The 19,324-nt window shown below is 35.2% G+C and overlaps 2 protein-coding genes and 1 long non-coding RNA gene across 4 annotated transcripts; 2 read left to right on the top strand and 1 right to left on the bottom strand.

Moving 5' to 3' along the window:
• The first annotated feature begins 1,946 nt into the window (after positions 1-1,946).
• LOC138318381 (ATP-binding cassette sub-family C member 10-like) lies at positions 1,947-9,604 on the top strand. The gene is given in 18 exon segments (XM_069260694.1): positions 1,947-2,079; positions 2,463-2,673; positions 2,676-3,538; positions 3,650-3,877; positions 4,081-4,243; positions 4,386-4,552; positions 4,676-4,927; positions 5,047-5,145; positions 5,277-5,466; positions 5,591-5,815; positions 5,985-6,105; positions 6,230-6,416; positions 6,561-6,776; positions 7,021-7,148; positions 7,277-7,446; positions 7,577-7,734; positions 7,859-8,112; positions 8,311-9,604. Coding segments are annotated over 17 exon segments (4,131 nt in total). The 5' UTR covers positions 1,947-2,079; the 3' UTR covers positions 8,810-9,604.
• LOC138318382 (uncharacterized) lies at positions 7,985-11,568 on the bottom strand. The gene is made up of 3 exons (XR_011207877.1): positions 11,424-11,568; positions 8,383-8,590; positions 7,985-8,122 (listed from the first exon to the last, which is right to left on the bottom strand). It is a non-coding gene; the product is annotated as an uncharacterized lncRNA (long non-coding RNA).
• Positions 11,569-11,776: 208 nt separating this feature from the next.
• LOC138318380 (ATP-binding cassette sub-family C member 10-like) lies at positions 11,777-19,023 on the top strand. 2 transcript variants are annotated; one of them, XM_069260692.1, is made up of 17 exons: positions 11,777-11,865; positions 12,255-13,331; positions 13,443-13,670; positions 13,874-14,036; positions 14,182-14,345; positions 14,469-14,720; positions 14,840-14,938; positions 15,076-15,259; positions 15,384-15,608; positions 15,778-15,898; positions 16,023-16,209; positions 16,353-16,568; positions 16,814-16,941; positions 17,070-17,239; positions 17,370-17,527; positions 17,652-17,905; positions 18,104-19,023. In XM_069260692.1, exons 2-17 carry the CDS (start codon positions 12,255-12,257, stop codon positions 18,600-18,602), a joined length of 4,125 nt encoding a protein of 1,374 aa, XP_069116793.1. In that variant the 5' UTR covers positions 11,777-11,865; the 3' UTR covers positions 18,603-19,023. The 2 variants fall into 2 exon arrangements, with proteins under 2 accessions (XP_069116793.1, XP_069116792.1); XM_069260691.1 differs by having other exon boundaries at positions 14,179-14,345.
• The last annotated feature ends 301 nt before the right edge of the window (positions 19,024-19,324 follow it).

The following is a 19,324-nucleotide window of genomic DNA, read 5'->3' as shown; positions in this document are numbered from 1 at the left end:
AGAAAGAATTGAAACTACAATATTGTAAATCCAAATTTAAAATCTATTACAAAGGTACAATATAGATGTGTGTTGAGAACTATCAAAGTTCCTATCGTTAATGAAACAATGTACCAATGTCCCGGACAAGTAAAAATGTTTTGGATTTTAATTGGTCATAGATTTGTAAAAGAACCTCTACCTTAGTTTGAGTGCTACAAAATGTTAACAAATCTAAATCCTACATTCGCAGCTTTTATCACAAATTATTAAATTGAAAGACAGTTTCGTTTATTTTTTAATTTGAAATCTCTCTATTACAAGGAACGTCGTCATTTTGACAATGGTGGACATTTCATTAATATGTATACGTAATTTCTTATTACGTGAAACGTAAAAGCGTGAATCTCTCGTTGTTTAGTAAGTGTCAAATTGATAACGACTGGTTATCAGGTTACATACTATTTCACCATCAGCTGTAACAATGGTTTTACCACAAACCGTAATCACGTGGTACCCTACACTCCTGTCTTTATTCCTGTATTATATATATACATGTATACCATCTCATTCATAAACTGATCAATTTTCACTACACCAAGCGGAGGTGACATCGTTAAGGAACATTAACTGATCCTTGATGGTAAGGTTACGTTCTAATAAAGACGTAAATATTGTCGCGTTAAACATTTTGTAGTAATTAAATCCTTACGATACCTCCACCTAGTGTTATTGACTTCAAATGTGTTGGTTTATTATCATTTGTTGATGTACATTTCCTCTACGAAGAGACAAAAAGTTAAACAGAATAATTAAAATTTTGTTTTATTTTTTGATTATGTTGAAGCTTCAGCTTGACAACGAATCGCGTGATGCAAACAATGCTTGCAGTTAGAATAGGTTACTGAAGGTTTTGAACTGTTGAGATAAATATTCAAACTGAAACTCGTGTAGATTTAACATATAGCAATGTTAATGTGAAATGCGATATAGGAAATAAAACTATAGTTATATCCTATCTATTATGTGAACCAACTTTGAACATAAGCATAACCGAAGGTATATATATCCTTCAAACATTTATTGCAAATAAAATCGTGATATACAAAGTCAGATGTCTTTAACTCTTAAGGCAATTACGGGGGTTTCGAGATCCCAAAACGACGTGGGTAAAGTGCAATTTACCGTCGATTAGTCCCACCTTCCGGTAATTATGACGTCGACCTTTGACGTGATTTTTGTGATGTCTTATGCACCGGAAGGTGGGACTAATCGACGGTAAATTGTACTTTACCCACGTCGTTTTGGGATCTCGAAACCTCCGTAATGTCTATACATCACGCATGATATTTTTAAAGAATAGCTAAGGGATTCGCATGAAAATACATATTGAGGAAAACTACAAAATCACGCAGAAGTTACCCATCATATAAATAGGTGTATAAATATTCATGAGCCGTTAATGTAACATATTCACATATGCACATATTCAACATATTTCTTTTGTTTGTTTTTTATTATACGACACAAATATTTGCTTATTTCTATAAATAAAAGACAAATTATTGATGAAAATGACTCACAGTGCATATTAGACCCCATGTGTACAGTAAGTGTGTATGGTATGATCACTAACGGCTATAGGAACAAGTATTTACCTGTATTATTTGAATTCATAATCACTTTTAGCTCGATGTCCAGGCTTCCCCGGGAAATACCCAGGAAAGCTTGACCAGTACTCTCACCAACAGTCGATAACAATACAAGTAAACAGTTACCTCGTGTACAACCTACGCGGTATTTAAATCACTATTGATATACCACGAGTCGTTCAGGTGTTCATTCTATTTATAGTCACAGTAACTACGTCACACAGCCTTAAGCCCATACCATGACGGTCTATGATATGTATTTTTAGTCGAAATAGATTCCCCTTGTTCGAAAAATTCCGGAATTTCTATCAGTAAATGGTATATAATATAATGTTGATCTTAGGTCTGACCATTCTGCTCAGCAGAGTTAGACACATAAACAACTTGTATAGACCTTATCCTGAAATATAAGGTTGACAGAGAAAACCTTCATTTGTAGACATTGCCGGTAAGTTTATTAGATAAATACAAGGAATTTGGTGTTAAATTTAGTACCGAAAATTGTTATTTTCTTAAACACATGCGTGGTTTAATTTTAATTCCATTAGAACTATAACTATGGTTAATTCCTATTATTCTTAGTTGTTATTGTGTAAAATAAAATTGTATATTTACGCAATAATACAGAAAATATGGATTTTTGTTTTGTTCATTATTGTATATTTACTCTCTTTATGGTGATATATTGTTCTGTTTGGGTTTTTTTTACTTTCTTATAATTCTTTTAAAGTTCATATCAACTCATTATTCCACGGCCTATAAATAATAAAATATTTTCAGTTCAGTAATTAGAAAAAAATTATCTATGATAATGGCTAATTTTATTTTCAGATGACAGATATGGAGTACACGATATTGAGACCCTTGTGTATAAAAGAAAACAACGTAAATGACAACATCACGTGGAATGGAGAAGTTAATTCCACACTATTACCAAACTACATTTCCCTGAATCCAAAGACGGTAGTCACATTGGAGACATATGACTTTGAAATGCCAAGCGCTGTCAATATCCTGATGACAATCATCACTTTGATCGTTGTCGCTCTTTTATAAGGAAAATAACAACAAGCAAACAAGATGCTCAAAAGAAACAACGGCAACATGATTCGGATGATTGCCCAGTTAATGAGGACGAGGTATCATTGTTATCAAAAATTACTTATTATTGGGTCCATCCGCTCCTGCAGAAGGGGAATAAAGCAGCCAGTCTTTCGTCTGACGACATGTTTCATTTACCAAAAAGTTTGAATGTAAAGAAAGTACAAGAAGACTTTTCTAAACGATTTCAACAGGAAGAGGAACTCGGCACAAACAAGACAAAAACTACATTACTTCAGGCGTTACTCAAAGCCTACGGACTACAATTCTTTCTGTATTGTGGAATCCTAGAGTTGATAGCACAACTGATCAACTTCACTGGCCCAATATCTCTGGGTTTATTGATTGCCTTCTTCGAAAACGGTGATGAAGAATCACACATTGGCTATCGATATGCATTTCTATTGTTCTTGTCAAGTTTTGGTAAAGCTCTTTTTGAAAGTAGGTTTCACTTTATACGCATGCATACCTTTTTCACGGTGAGAATTTCAATAATGACATCAATATATAAGAAAGCCTTACAGGTAAGCACAGTATCATTATCGAAATTCAGCACTGGCGAGATTGTGAATTTTCTTGGAACTGACACTGATCGAATGATGGGCTTTTGTCATTGCTTCCACGCCCTGTGGAGTCTTCCTTTTGAAACCGTGATATGCATGTATATCCTGTATCAACTGGTTGGAGTTGCTATGATTGGAGGTCTCGCCGTCGCTTTGGTGCTCGTCCCTATCAACAAGATCGTATCGACGAAACAGATAGCTCTTGGAAAAGTGCTTATGGACGAGAAAGACAAAAGAACGAAGGTAAGAAGATTTTTGCTCTCACATATTTTTTTATCATCGAATATTTTATTTTTGTAAGTATTGCTTTGAAGTCTTATTTGTTGGTTCAATAATGAACTTATTATCTTACAGTTGATGAATGAAGTGCTCGGTGGAATCAAGATAATCAAGCTTTACACCTGGGAGGATCACTTCCAGAAGATGATTGAGAAACTTCGTGATGCTGAGTTAAAGATCATCAAACAGAGGAAGATTCTTGGAGCCATTACTGGATATTTGTGGACTCTGACCCCTATCTTTATGACTGTTCTAACATTCAGCGCCTATTCTATGATGGGGAATACCCTCACCGCTGCTAAGGTACAATGAAACCATATTAATTTAAACAGTTGTTAAATTAGATTTTCGATAATCGTAAAGTTGTGCCTTCTGTATACGGAGAGACTATGTTTATAAAAACCGAAAATTATGTGTACTTGATTGTTTTAATTTTTGAAATCTCAGCTGATGTTTCTTTTTTTATCTAAACTCATACTCTAAATAAATATGTTAATCTATTTCAGATGTTTGCTAGTCTAGCACTGTTTCTAAAGCTCCTAGGATCACTCAATCATTTACCATGGGTGGTTAACGGCATAACTGAAGCCGTCATTTCCCTTGGAAGGATTGAGAAGTTTGTGGCACTGAACAATATTGACCTCAAAAGTTACTACGCAAAAATGGAAGGTAAAATATTTGTTTCAAATCTGTATGTATGAAGTATATGAACCTATAGAAAACAATTTCAATAGATATCAAGCTCATTGTTATATGGTAAAATGTTCCTTTGAGGTGTGAAATGAAATTATGGTATCTTTCAACTTTTCAGAAGAGATGGAAAACAAAAACGTGATATCAGTAAATACAGGGAAGTTTGCCTGGGAAGGCGAGAAGTTACAAAGTGTTGAGAAAACGGAAAAGACGACAGATTCTGGGGATACTGTAACTGCTTTAGGATCTCTTTGTCTTCGTGATATTACTGTCGACATCAAACAAGTAAGTAGTCCGTGATTATCTACATAAACACTATAAAGAATAAAAATGTCTGAGTTAAATAAGGTCAAAGTGGAATACGATGTTATTTATGTTATGATCTCATGTCGTTTATTTGTGTGATAGGGGCAATTCATAGGGGTGATTGGCAAAGTTGGTTCTGGGAAAAGCTCTTTGCTGAACGCCATACTTGCTGAGATGTCTCGAAAAGATGGCGAAATATCCGTGTCTAATCTCAAGAATGGGTTTGCTCTGGCGGATCAGGAACCTTGGATACAACAAGCGACAGTACGAGATAACGTCACATTTGGTAGTCCTTTCAACGCCAGGAAATACGCCGATGTTCTTGATGCTGCATCTCTCAAGAAAGACATTGAGGTTAGTAAAACACTAAGTTACTACTGCATTGACTATAAATAATTGTCTTATTTTGTTCTCTATGTAAACGATTCATCAACTGAGTTACTACGTTACTCATTACTTATTTATTTTTGCAGATGCTACCAGCTGGCGACAAAACCGAAGTTGGTGAAAATGGCGTGACATTAAGTGGAGGTCAAAAGGCCAGATTAGCCTTAGCTAGGGCTCTATACCAGGTAACAATTTAGATCATTTTTGTAGGAGATACATTTGAATTTTCGTGGGAACGAACTCAAAATTTTCAAATATTTGTTCGAATCGTTATGACTGATTTACTAATGGTCACCTATGTTTACCTTTTTCCCAGGATAAGGATGTGTATCTCCTTGACGACCCTCTGGCAGCGGTAGACGCCCATGTGGCACAACATATGTATGACAACTGCATAATGGGATTGCTGAAAAATAAAACAAGGATCTTATGCACACACCACACGAGTTTCCTTGGAGAAGCCGATCTTGTCATCGTCATGGAGGATGGAGTCATCTCCAAAATGGGTAAGTCATATGTGATCCGTGAACATTTCCTATGTAGACTGAATATCGTCATTCAATTTTAACTATCATTATTTCCTTTTAGCTTAAACGACAATGATTAATGTTTATCTTATACTTTCCTTAGGTCCACCATCTAAGGTACTTACCGATATCAAATTCGCCGAGCGAAAATCATCAAAGAAGGAAAACGTTGAAGTAGAGCACATTGACAGCAGTGACAGTGATGGTAAACTAGGAGATGAAACCAAGGCAACAGGAGAGGTGAAGTTAGGAGTGTACAAAGCGTACCTCGCAGCGATTAGTACCTGGCTTGCAATCACCATGGTTCTGTCCATTGTCTTTATGAGAGGTAAGCTTAAACTGTGCAGATAACAGTACGTACCTTACAAAACCCGTTAATCCATCAATTAATGCTACAATTATTTCTGATATGCTGCTTGAAGATAACATCATTTAAAAGTATTGCAATTACATTTTTATGATATATTGTATTTTTATAAAATCTATATCTATTTCAGTGTCGATGGTAGCGAAAGATTGGTGGCTGACGCATTGGGTGTCTAGTGTTAACACTGATGGTATCAATTCTTCTTCCTCTGGATACCAATGTTACTATGTCAACATGTCAACTCCGGCCAGGTAAGAATCTGATACAATAAAGAATAAACATGACAATAATAAAACCTTTATCACCTTTTATCACTATAAATTTGTTATACTACTATGATGATAAAACTACATTGTATGTTTATCTTAATTACAGTTTGAACGAACGTTACGACTCAACCCAGACTTCAGGACAATCCAGTCTCGTCTACTACATGGTGGTCTACGCATGTCTCTCCGCTGTCTATTCTCTCTTCTCTCTGGCCAGGGAGATTCTCTTTGCCTACAGTGGAATGAATATAGCAAAGACTATGCACAGGAGTCTACTAAATACCATGCTTAAGGTAAGGCATATGTAGTTATTAAGATAATGAAACTCTTTTCTGCTTCTCGTAGCATGGTTTAAATATTGTATTTTTTGAAGCGAATTATTTGGCAAGTAATTATCTTTTATTGAATTAACAATATTTTTTATTATCTCTTTATAGGCGCCAATGTCGTTCTATGACGTCACTCCCGTTGGACGAATCCTTAACCGATTTTCATCAGACATGGGAACCATCGACGACTCAATCAGTCACATGGTCATGGTGGTTCTTAGTCAGTTGTGCGAAGTTGTTGGCACTCTTGTCATGGTGTGTTACGGAATGCCTTGGTTCATTGCTATCATCATACCCGTTGGTTCCATCTACTTTAGACTACAGGTAAATGGATTTATGTGATTATTTCGGTAATATCATATTTCGCTTAAAACAACATTCACATAAACATTGTTTATAAGTTTCATTGATGATATTCTAATCTACAAACTATTCAAATTCTTAGTTTTCGTTCTTCTTTCTTTCTCCTTTGCGTAGATTTTTAAAAAAATCCAATCTTTTGAAGTAAAAGTGCTTAGCTTTATTGAATATCAGAATAATTAAGTTTGGTCATATTCAACTTTTTCAGGAAAAATATCGTCATACATCTCGTGAAGTCCGACGGATATCGAGTCTAAACCGTTCACCGATCTTTTCCCAATTTTCGGAGACAGTATCAGGATTGGTCACCATTAGAGCTTTCCGAGAATCCGAGAGGTAAGGTTTATATAACTACATAAAAAATGAAACAATAGACGACAAAAAATTCAAATATTTTATTTTACATTAACCATTAATAGCATTGGAAATATTTATTGGATATTTCATTTTCGTTTTTGTTACAGATTCACTGACCAGCACATAAATCGCCTTGACAACTGGTTAAAAACAAATTATACATCACACAATATTGGAATGTGGCTTTGGATCCGCACGCAGATGTTTGGAATCGTCATGGTGACTGGAATAGCTACAATGGCTGTAATACAACACAATTTGTATGGCATTGATCCGGGTAAGGATCTCTATACTCTTCTCTTTGTATTTTTATATATTCTGATGTTCAATCGTATAAATAACAAATTAAAACAAAATAATTACTTATCGTTAACGACATTTTTATTTAGATGTACTTAATATTACAGGAGTTGTCGGACTTGCTATATCCTATATACTCTCACTGTCTGGACTTTTGAATGGAATGGTCAACTGTGTGACGGAAACAGAGAAACAGATGGTCAGTGTTGAGAGGGTCCAGCAGTATGTAGAGGAAACCCCCAGCGAGAAATGGGAAGGTCAACAGGTATGTATTTTGGATTTAGGAAATAAACATACAAAGAGAACAAATGAAATTATATGTTCCATCAGCATATTTATTAACTTTATTACACAAAAATAATTCACAATTCATCATTTTTATGTTACAGTCGTCCCCCGCCTGGCTATCTGCAGGCGTGATCAGCTATACCGATGTCTTCATGAAATACCGAGATGGATTACCTAATGTCCTCAAAGGTCTCACGTTCAGTACAAGGCCTGCAGAAAAGGTGGGAATCGTGGGGCGGACTGGTTCTGGGAAGTCCAGTCTCTTCCAGACGTTGTTCCGTACTGTAGAGATAAGTTCTGGAGACATTACCATTGACGGAGTGAACATACAACAACAGGATCTGAAGGATGTCAGGTAACTGTCACTGTCAAATATAAAAATAAAACCATATTCTGTTTATGATTGCAAAGCAGTGAAAATAGTGAGATAGCATATATCAATATCTTAATGCATGATCGTGATTTATAACTACTTGAGCATTGCATGTTTATTCATAAAGATTTGTTGTGGCGTTTTCGTTAGTTTTTAACTTTATTTTTTTTTTATTTTCAGGAGACATTTGGCAGTGATTCCCCAGGATCCATTCATCTTCAGTGGTACCGTCAGGGAGAATTTGGACCCTACCTCCTCCTACAGTGACGAAGAACTTTGGGGTATTCTGGACAGATGTCATCTCCGTGTACCCGTCGATAGATTGGGTGGACTCCAGGGAGAAGTAGGAGAGAAGGGGCGACAGTTTTCGGTCGGCCAGAAACAACTCATGTGTCTGGCTAGGGCTCTTCTTACTAAAGCAAAGGTGTTGTGTATCGACGAAGCTACGGCCAGTGTAGATCTGGAGACAGACAAATTGATACAGGAAACAATTCGTCAGGAGTTTGTCAACAGTACGGTGTTGACCATTGCCCATCGTATCAACACCATAATGGACAGTGACAGAGTGTTGGTGATGGACCAGGGTCAGGTGGCCGAACTGGACTCTCCCGAAAATCTTCTCAAAAACTCTCAATCTCAATTCTACCAATTAGTACACGGTAAACAACCAGAGAAGTAGAATGGATGTGGCATATAAATGTTTTCAAGAATTATAGTTTATTATAACATTCAGATACGTGCAATATGTTTCCGTTTTGGTTGAGAGAAAAAACACTAAGGTAATCTCGCAATCTTACTTAGGAATCTCTATTAACCCATATACTTTCTTCTGTTCAATGTGCTCATTGTTCTATATTCTGAAAATGATGACAAAATATTAGTTTTTGGAATATCCCCATGTATCACAAATTGCAGTTTATATGATGTTACTTTTAAGATAATTTTTGTCTTTTTAAATTTATTTCTATATATTGTATGAATAATGTATTTCTCATTTAGTTCACACTATAGTGTTAACATATTACTGAAGTTTCAAATTTAAATATTTCAAAAAGTTAATACCTTTATAATCCTTTATTAGGCAACATAAACAAGACATTACATGGATAATTGAATATTTTTATGTTTACTTCATTTAGTCATGCTATTGTTTTGTAATATATTTCTATTGTTATAAGACGGGTAGAATGAATTGACATGACATACAAATTTGTAGCATTTGGTAATACTTTTATCTGTTTTATACAAATGTTAATCTATATTTTGAGTGAGCTTTATTTTGAGTTCCTACAAAATAATGAACGTCACATGTATAGTTGTTCATGAGTGAAAATTAGTCATTGTATATATAAGTGATAGGCAATCATAAGAGAATCAATGAACAAGAATATCTGAAAGGAGTGAAGTGTGCTAGAAACGATCTAGTTTTAAAATTGGTGCTTTGTGTTTTCACAATAAAAAGTTATTTTTAAAATATTGGTTTTGATCTTTCACTTCTGTGGTTTAAAACATATTATTTTACATGCTTAGATAGAGTAATCATAGGAATCAAGTAAGCTAGCCATCGTAATATATAAAACAGTTTAATAAATAAGTAGTTTAAATATTGCTATCTCAAAACTGACTCTTTATGATTCCTCGAGTCATTGACCCGTGTTAAAGAAAGAATAGAAACTACAATATTGTAAATCCAAATTTAAAATCTATTACAAAGGTACAATATAGATGTGTGTTGAGAACTATCAAAGTTCCTATCGTTAATGAAACAATGTACCAGTGTCCCGGACAAGTAAAAATGTTTTGGATTTTAATTGGTCATAGATTTGTAAAAGAACCTCTACCTTAGTTTGAGTGCTACAAAATGTTAACAAAACTAAATCCTACATTCGCAGCTTTTATCACAAATTATTAAATTGAAAGACAGTTTCGTTTATTTTCTAATTTGAAATCTCTCTATTACAAGGAACGTCGTCATTTTGACAATGATGGACGTTTCATTAATACGTATACGTAATTTTTATTACGTGAAACGTAAAAGCGTGAATCTCTCGTTGTTTAGTAAGTGTCAAATTGATAACGACTGGTTATCAGGTTACATACTATTTCACCATCAGCTGTAACAATGGTTTTACCACAAACCGTAATCACGTGGTACCCTACACTCCTGTCTTTATTCTTGTATTATATATATACATGTATACCATCTCATTCATAAACTGATCAATTTTCACTACACCAAGCGGAGGTGACATCGTTAAGGAACATTAACTGATCCTTGATGGTAAGGTTACGTTCTAATAAAGACGTAAATATTGTCGCGTTAAACATTTTGTAGTAATTAAATCCTTACGATACCTCCACCTAGTGTTATTGACTTCAAATGTGTTGGTTTATTATCATTTGTTGATGTACATTTCCTCTACGAAGAGACAAAAAGTTAAACAGAATAATTAAAATTTTGTTTTATTTTTTGATTATATTGAAGCTTCAGCTTGACAACGAATCGCGTGATGCAAACAATGCTTGCAGTTAGAATAGGTTACTGAAGGTTTTGAACTGTTGAGATAAATATTCAAACTGAAACTCGTGTAGATTTAAGATATAGCAATGTTAATGTGAAATGCGATATAGGAAATAAAACTATAGTTATATCCTATCTATTATGTGAACCAACTTTGAACATAAGCATAACCGAAGATATATATATCCTTCAAACATTTATTGCAAATAAAATCGTGATATACAAAGTCAGATGTCTTTAACTCTTAAGGCAATTACGGGGGTTTCGAGATCCCAAAACGACGTGGGTAAAGTGCAATTTACCGTCGATTAGTCCCACCTTCCGGTAATTATGACGTCGACCTTTGACGTGATTTTTGTGATGTCATAATCACCGGAAGTTGGGACTAATCGACGGTAAATTGTACTTTACCCACGTCGTTTTGGGATCTCGAAACCTCCGTAATGTCTATACATCACGCATGATATTTTTAAAGAATAGCTAAGGGATTCACATGAGGATACATATTGAGGAAAACTACAAAATCACGCAGAAGTTACCCATCATATCAATAGGTGTATAAATATTCATGAGCCGCTAACGTAACATATTCACATATGCACATATTCAACATATTTCTTTTATTTGTTTTTTATTATACGACACAAATATTTGCTTATTTCTATCAATAAAAGACAAATTATTGATGAAAATGACTCACAGTGCATATTAGACCCCATGTGTAGAGTAAGTGTGTATGGTATAATCACTAACGGCTATAGGAAGTATTTACCTGTATTATTTGAATTCATAATCACTTTTAGCTCGATGTCCAGGCTTCCCCGGGAAATACCCAGGAAAGCTTGACCAGTACTCTCACCAACAGTCGATAACAATACAAGTAAACAGTTACCTCGTGTACAACCTACGCGGTATTTAAATCACTATTGATATACCAAGAGTCGTTCAGGTGTTCATTCTATTTATAGTCACAGTAACTACGTCACACAGCCTTAAGCCCATACCATGACGGTCTATGATATGTATTTTTAGTCGAAATAGATTCCCCTTGTTCGAAAAATTCCGGAATTTCTATCAGTAAATGGTATATAACATAAGGTTGATCTTAGGTCTGACCATTCTGCTCAGCAGAGTTAGACACAGAAACAACTTGTATAGACCTTATCCTGAAATATAAGGTTGACAGAGAAAACCTTCATTTGTAGACATTGCCGGTGAGTTTATTAAATAAATACAAGGAATTTGGTGTTAAATTTAGTACCGAAAATTGTTATTTTCTTAAACACATGCGTGGTTTAATTTTAATTCCATTAGAACTATAACTATGGTTAATTCCTATTATTCTTAGTTGTTATTGTGTAAAATAAAATTGTATGTTTACGCAATAATACAGAAAATATGCATTTTTGTTTTGTTCATTATTGTATATTTACTCTCTTTATGGTGATATATTGTTCTGTTTTTTTTGGTTTTTTTTTAACTTTCTTATAATTCTTTTAAAGTTCATATCAACTCATTATTCCACGGCCTATAAATAATAAAATATTTTCAGTTCATTAATTAGAAAAAAATTATCTATGATAATGGCTAATTTTATTTTCAGATGACAGATATGGAGTACACGATATTGAGACCCTTGTGTATCAAAGAAAACAACGTAAATGACAACATCACGTGCAATGGAGAAGTTAATTCCACACTATTACCAGACTACATTTCCCTGAATCCAAAGACGGTAGTCACATTGGAGACATATGACTTTCAAATGCCAAGCGCTGTCAATATCCTGATGACAATCATCACTTTGATCGTTGTCGCTCTTTTATCAAGGAAAATAACAACAAGCAAACAAGATGCTCAAAAGAAACAACGGCAACATGATTCGGATGATTGCCCAGTTAATGAGGACGAGGTATCATTGTTATCAAAAATTACTTATTATTGGGTCCATCCGCTCCTGCAGAAGGGGAATAAAGCAGCCAGTCTTTCGTCTGACGACATGTTTCATTTACCAAAAAGTTTGAATGTAAAGAAAGTACAAGAAGACTTTTCTAAACGATTTCAACAGGAAGAGGAACTCGGCACAAACAAGACAAAAACTACATTACTTCAGGCGTTACTCAAAGCCTACGGACTACAATTCTTTCTGTATTGTGGAATCCTAGAGTTGATAGCACAACTGATCAACTTCACTGGCCCAATATCTCTGGGTTTATTGATTGCCTTCTTCGAAAACGGTGATGAAGAATCACACATTGGCTATCGATATGCATTTCTATTGTTCTTGTCAAGTTTTGGTAAAGCTCTTTTTGAAAGTAGGTTTCACTTTATACGCATGCATACCTTTTTCACGGTGAGAATTTCAATAATGACATCAATATATAAGAAAGCCTTACAGGTAAGCACAGTATCATTATCGAAATTCAGCACTGGCGAGATTGTGAATTTTCTTGGAACTGACACTGATCGAATGATGGGCTTTTGTCATTGCTTCCACGCCCTGTGGAGTCTTCCTTTTGAAACCGTGATATGCATGTATATCCTGTATCAACTGGTTGGAGTTGCTATGATTGGAGGTCTCGCCGTCGCTTTGGTGCTCGTCCCTATCAACAAGATCGTATCGACGAAACAGATAGCTCTTGGAAAAGTGCTTATGGACGAGAAAGACAAAAGAACGAAGGTAAGAAGATTTTTGCTCTCACATATTTTTTTATCATCGAATATTTTATTTTTGTAAGTATTGCTTTGAAGTCTTATTTGTTGGTTCAATAATGAACTTATTATCTTACAGTTGATGAATGAAGTGCTCGGTGGAATCAAGATAATCAAGCTTTACACCTGGGAGGATCACTTCCAGAAGATGATTGAGAAACTTCGTGATGCTGAGTTAAAGCTCATCAAACAGAGGAAGATTCTTGGAGCCATTACTGGATATTTGTGGACTCTGACCCCTATCTTTATGACTGTTCTAACATTCAGCGCCTATTCTATGATGGGGAATACCCTCACCGCTGCTAAGGTACAATGAAACCATATTAATTGAAACACTTGTTAAATTAGATTTTCGAAAATCGTAAAGTTGTGCCTTCTGTATACTGAGAGACTATGCTTATAAAAACCGAAAATTATGTGTACTTGATTGTTTTAATTTTTGAAATCTCAGCTGATGTTTCTTTTTTTATCTAAACTCTTACTCTAAATAAATATGTTAATCTATTTCAGATGTTTGCTAGTCTAGCACTGTTTCTAAAGCTCCTAGGATCACTCAATCATTTACCATGGGTGGTTAACGGCATAACTGAAGCCGTCATTTCCCTTGGAAGGATTGAGAAGTTTGTGGCACTGAACAATATTGACCTCAAAAGTTACTACGCAAAAATGGAAGGTAAAATATTTGTTTCAAATCTGTATGTATGAAGTATATGAACCTATAGAAAACAATTTCAATAGATATCAAGCGCATTGTTATATGGTAAAATGTTCCTTTGAAGTGTGAAATGAAATTATGGTATCTTTCAACTTTTCAGAAGAGATGGAAAACAAAAACGTGATATCAGTAAATACAGGGAAGTTTGCCTGGGAAGGCGAGAAGTTACAAAGTGTTGAGAAAACGGAAAAGACGACAGATTCTGGGGATACTGTAACTGCTTTAGGATCTCTTTGTCTTCGTGATATTACTGTCGACATCAAACAAGTAAGTAGTCCGTGATTATCTACATAAACACTATAAAGAATAAATATGTCTGAGTTAAATAAGGTCAAAGTGGAATACGATGTTATTTATGTAATGATCTCATGTCGTTTATTTGTGTGATAGGGGCAATTCATAGGGGTGATTGGCAAAGTTGGTTCTGGGAAAAGCTCCTTGCTGAACGCCATACTTGCTGAGATGTCTCGAAAAGATGGCGAAATATCCGTGTCTAATCTCAAGAATGGGTTTGCTCTGGCGGATCAGGAACCTTGGATACAACAAGCGACAGTACGAGATAACGTCACATTTGGTAGTCCTTTCAACGCCAGGAAATACGCCGATGTTCTTGATGCTGCATCTCTCAAGAAAGACATTGAGGTTAGTAAAACACTAAGTTACTACTGCATTGACTATAAATAATTGTCTTATTTTGTTCTCTATGTAAACGATTCATCAACTGAGTTACTAAGTTACTCATTACTTATTTATTTTTGCAGATGCTACCAGCTGGCGACAAAACCGAAGTTGGTGAAAATGGCGTGACATTAAGTGGAGGTCAAAAGGCCAGATTAGCCTTAGCTAGGGCTCTATACCAGGTAACAACTTAGATCATTTTTGTAGGAGATACATTTGAATATTCGTGGGAACGAACTCCAAATTTTCAAATATTTGTTCGAATCGTTATGACTGATTTACTAATGGTCACCTATGTTTACCTTTTTCCCATGATAAGGATGTGTATCTCCTTGACGACCCTCTAGCAGCGGTAGACGCCCATGTGGCACAACATATGTATGACAACTGCATAATGGGATTGCTGAAAAATAAAACAAGGATCTTATGCACACACCACACGAGTTTCCTTGGAGAAGCCGATCTTGTCATCGTCATGGAGGATGGAGTCATCTCCAAAATGGGTAAGTCATATGTGATCCGTGAACATTTCCTATGTAGACTGAATATCGTCATTCAATTTTAACTATCATTGTTTCCTTTTAGCTTAAACGACAATGATTAATGTTTATCTTATACTTTCCTTAGGTCCACCATCTAAGGTACTTACCGATATCAAATTCGCCGAGCGAAAATCATCGAAGAAGGAAAACGTTGAAGTAGAGCACATTGACAGCAGTGACAGTGATGGTAAACTAGGAGATGAAACCAAGGCAACAGGAGAGGTGAAGTTAGGAGTGTACAAAGCGTACCTCGCAGCGATTAGTACCTGGCTTGCAATCACCATGGTTCTGTCCATTGTCTTTATGAGAGGTAAGCTTAAACTGTGCAGATAACAGTACGTACCTTACAAAACCCGTTAATCCATCAATTAATGCTACAATTATTTCTGATATGCTGCTTGAAGATAACATCATTTAAAAGTATTGCAATTACATTTTTATGATATATTGTATTTTTATAAAATCTATATCTATTTCAGTGTCGATGGTAGCGAAAGATTGGTGGCTGACGCATTGGGTGTCTAGTGTTAGCACTGATGGTATCAATTCTTCTTCCTCTGGATACCAATGTTACTATGACAACATGTCAACTCCGGCCAGGTAAGAATCTGATACAATAAAGAATAAACATGACAATAATAAAACCTTTATCACCTTTTATCACTATAAATTTGTTATACTACTATGATGATAAAACTACATTGTATGTTTATCTTAATTATAGTTTGAACGAACGTTACGACTCAACCCAGACTTCAGGACAATCCAGTCTCGTCTACTACATGGTGGTCTACGCATGTCTCTCCGCTGTCTATTCACTCTTCTCTCTGGCCAGGGAGATTCTCTTTGCCTACAGTGGAATGAATATAGCAAAGACTATGCACATGAGTCTGCTAAATACCATGCTTAAGGTAAGGCATATGTAGTTATTAAGATAATGGAATTCTTTTCTGCTTCTCGTAGCATGGTTTAAATATTGTATTTTTTGAAGCGAATTATTGGCAAGTAATTATCTTTTATTGAATTAACAATATTTTTTATTATCTCTTTATAGGCGCCAATGTCGTTCTATGACGTCACTCCCGTTGGACGAATCCTTAACCGATTTTCATCAGACATGGGAACCATCGACGACTCAATCAGTCACATGGTCATGGTGGTTCTTAGTCAGTTGTGCGAAGTTGTTGGCACTCTTGTCATGGTGTGTTACGGAATGCCTTGGTTCATTGCTATCATCATACCCGTTGGTTCCATCTACTTTAGACTACAGGTAAATGGATTTATGTGATTATTTCGGTAATATCATATTTCGCTTAATACAACATTCATATAAACATTGTTTATAAGTTACATTGATGATATTCTAATCTACAAACTATTCAAAATCTTAGTTTTCGTTCTTCTTTCTTTCTCCTTCGTGTAGATTTAAAAAAAAATTCCAATCTTTTGAAGTAAAAGTGCTTAGCTTTATTGAATATCAGAATAATTAAGTTTGGTCATATTCAACTTTTTCAGGAAAAATATCGTCATACATCTCGTGAAGTCCGACGGATATCGAGTCTAAACCGTTCACCGATCTTTTCCCAATTTTCGGAGACAGTATCAGGATTGGTCACCATTAGAGCTTTCCGAGAATCCGAGAGGTAAGGTTTATATAACTACATAAAAAATGAAACAATAAACGATAACAAATTCAAATATTTCATTTTACATTAACCATTAAAAGCATCGGAAATATTTATTGGATATTTCAATCTCTTTTTTGTTACAGATTCACTGACCAGCACATAAATCGCCTTGACAACTGGTTAAAAACAAATTATACATCACACAATATTGGAATGTGGCTTTGGATCCGTACGCAGATGTTTGGAATCGTCATGGTGACAGGAATAGCTACAATGGCTGTAATACAACACAATTTGTATGGCATTGATCCGGGTAAGGATCTCTGTACTCTTCTCTTTGTATTTTTATATATTCTGATGTTCAATCGTATAAATAACAAATTAAAACAAAATAATTACTTATCGTTAACGACATTTTTATTTAGATGTACTTAATATTACAGGAGTTGTCGGACTTGCTATATCCTATATACTCTCACTGTCTGGACTTTTGAATGGAATGGTCAACTGTGTGACGGAAACAGAGAAACAGATGGTCAGTGTTGAGAGGGTCCAGCAGTATGTAGAGGAAACCCCCAGCGAGAAATGGGAAGGTCAACAGGTATGTATTTTGGATTTAGGAAATAAACATACAAAGAGAAAAAATGAAATTATATGTTCCATCAGCATATTTATTAACTTTATTACACAAAAATAATTCACAATTCATCATTTTTATGTTACAGTCGTCCCCCGCCTGGCTATCTGCAGGCGTGATCAGCTATACCGATGTCTTCATGAAATACCGAGATGGATTACCTAATGTCCTCAAAGGTCTCACGTTCAGTACAAGGCCTGCAGAAAAGGTGGGAATCGTGGGGCGGACTGGTTCCGGGAAGTCCAGTCTCTTCCAGACGTTGTTCCGTACTGTAGAGATAAGTTCTGGAGACATTACCATTGACGGAGTGAACATACAACAACAGGACCTTAAGGATGTCAGGTAACTGTCACTGTCAAATATAAAAATAAAACCATATTCTGTTTATGATTGCAAAGCAGTGAAAATAGTGAGATAGCATATATCAATATCTTAATGCATGATCGTGATTTATAACTACTTGAGCATTGCATGTTTATTCATAAAGATTTATTGTGGCGTTTCCGTTAGTTTTTAACTTTATTTTTTTTTTATTTTCAGGAGACATTTGGCAGTGATTCCCCAGGATCCATTCATCTTCAGTGGTACCGTCAGGGAGAATTTGGACCCTACCTCCTCCTACAGTGACGAAGAACTTTGGGGTATTCTGGACAGATGTCATCTCCGTGTACCCGTCGATAGATTGGGTGGACTCCAGGGAGAAGTAGGAGAGAAGGGGCGACAGTTTTCGGTCGGCCAGAAACAACTCATGTGTCTGGCTAGGGCTCTTCTTACTAAAGCAAAGGTGTTGTGTATCGACGAAGCTACGGCCAGTGTAGATCTGGAGACAGACAAATTGATACAGGAAACAATTCGTCAGGAGTTTGTCAACAGTACGGTGTTGACCATTGCCCATCGTATCAACACCATAATGGACAGTGACAGAGTGTTGGTGATGGACCAGGGTCAGGTGGCTGAACTGGACTCTCCGGAAAATCTTCTCAAAAACTCTCAATCTCAATTCTACCAATTAGTACACGGTAAACAACCAGAGAAGTAGAATGGATGTGGCATAAAAATGTTTTCAAGAATTATAGTTTATTATAACATTCAGATACGTGCAATATGTTTCCGTTTTGGTTGAGAGAAAAAACACTAAGGTAATCTCGCAATCTTACTTAGGAATCTCTATTAACCCATATACTTTCTTCTGTTCAATGTGCTCATTGTTCTATATTCTGAAAATGATGACAAAATATTAGTTTTTGGAATATCCCTATGTATCACAAATTGCAGTTTTTATGATGTTATTTTTAAGATAATTTTTGTCTTTTTAAATTTATTTCTATATATTGTATGAATAATGTATTTCCCATTTAGTTCACACTATAGTGTTAACATATTACTGAAGTTTCAAATTTAAATATTTCAAAAAGTTAATACCTTTATAATCCTTTATTAGGCAATATAAACAAGACATTACATGGATAATTGAATATTTTTATGTTTTAAAACTAGAAACGATCTAGTTTTAAAATTGGTGCTTTGTGTTTTCACAATAAAAAGTTATTTTTAAAATATTGGTTTTGATTCTTCATTGCTGTGGTTTAAAACATATTATTTTACATGCTTAGATAGAGTAATCATAGGAATCAAGTAAGCTAGTCATCGTAATATATAAAACAGTTTAATAAATAAGTAGTTTAAATATTGCTATCTCAAAACTGACTCTTTATGATTCCTCGAGTCATTGACCCGTGTTAAAGAAAGAATAGAAACTAC

The sequence above is a fragment of the Argopecten irradians genome, chromosome 3 (assembly GCF_041381155.1).
Source record: "Argopecten irradians isolate NY chromosome 3, Ai_NY, whole genome shotgun sequence".
Lineage (NCBI taxonomy): Eukaryota > Metazoa > Mollusca > Bivalvia > Pectinida > Pectinidae > Argopecten > Argopecten irradians.
Note: the sequence above shows the minus strand (reverse complement) of the source record. Positions and strands in the feature narration are given on the sequence as shown.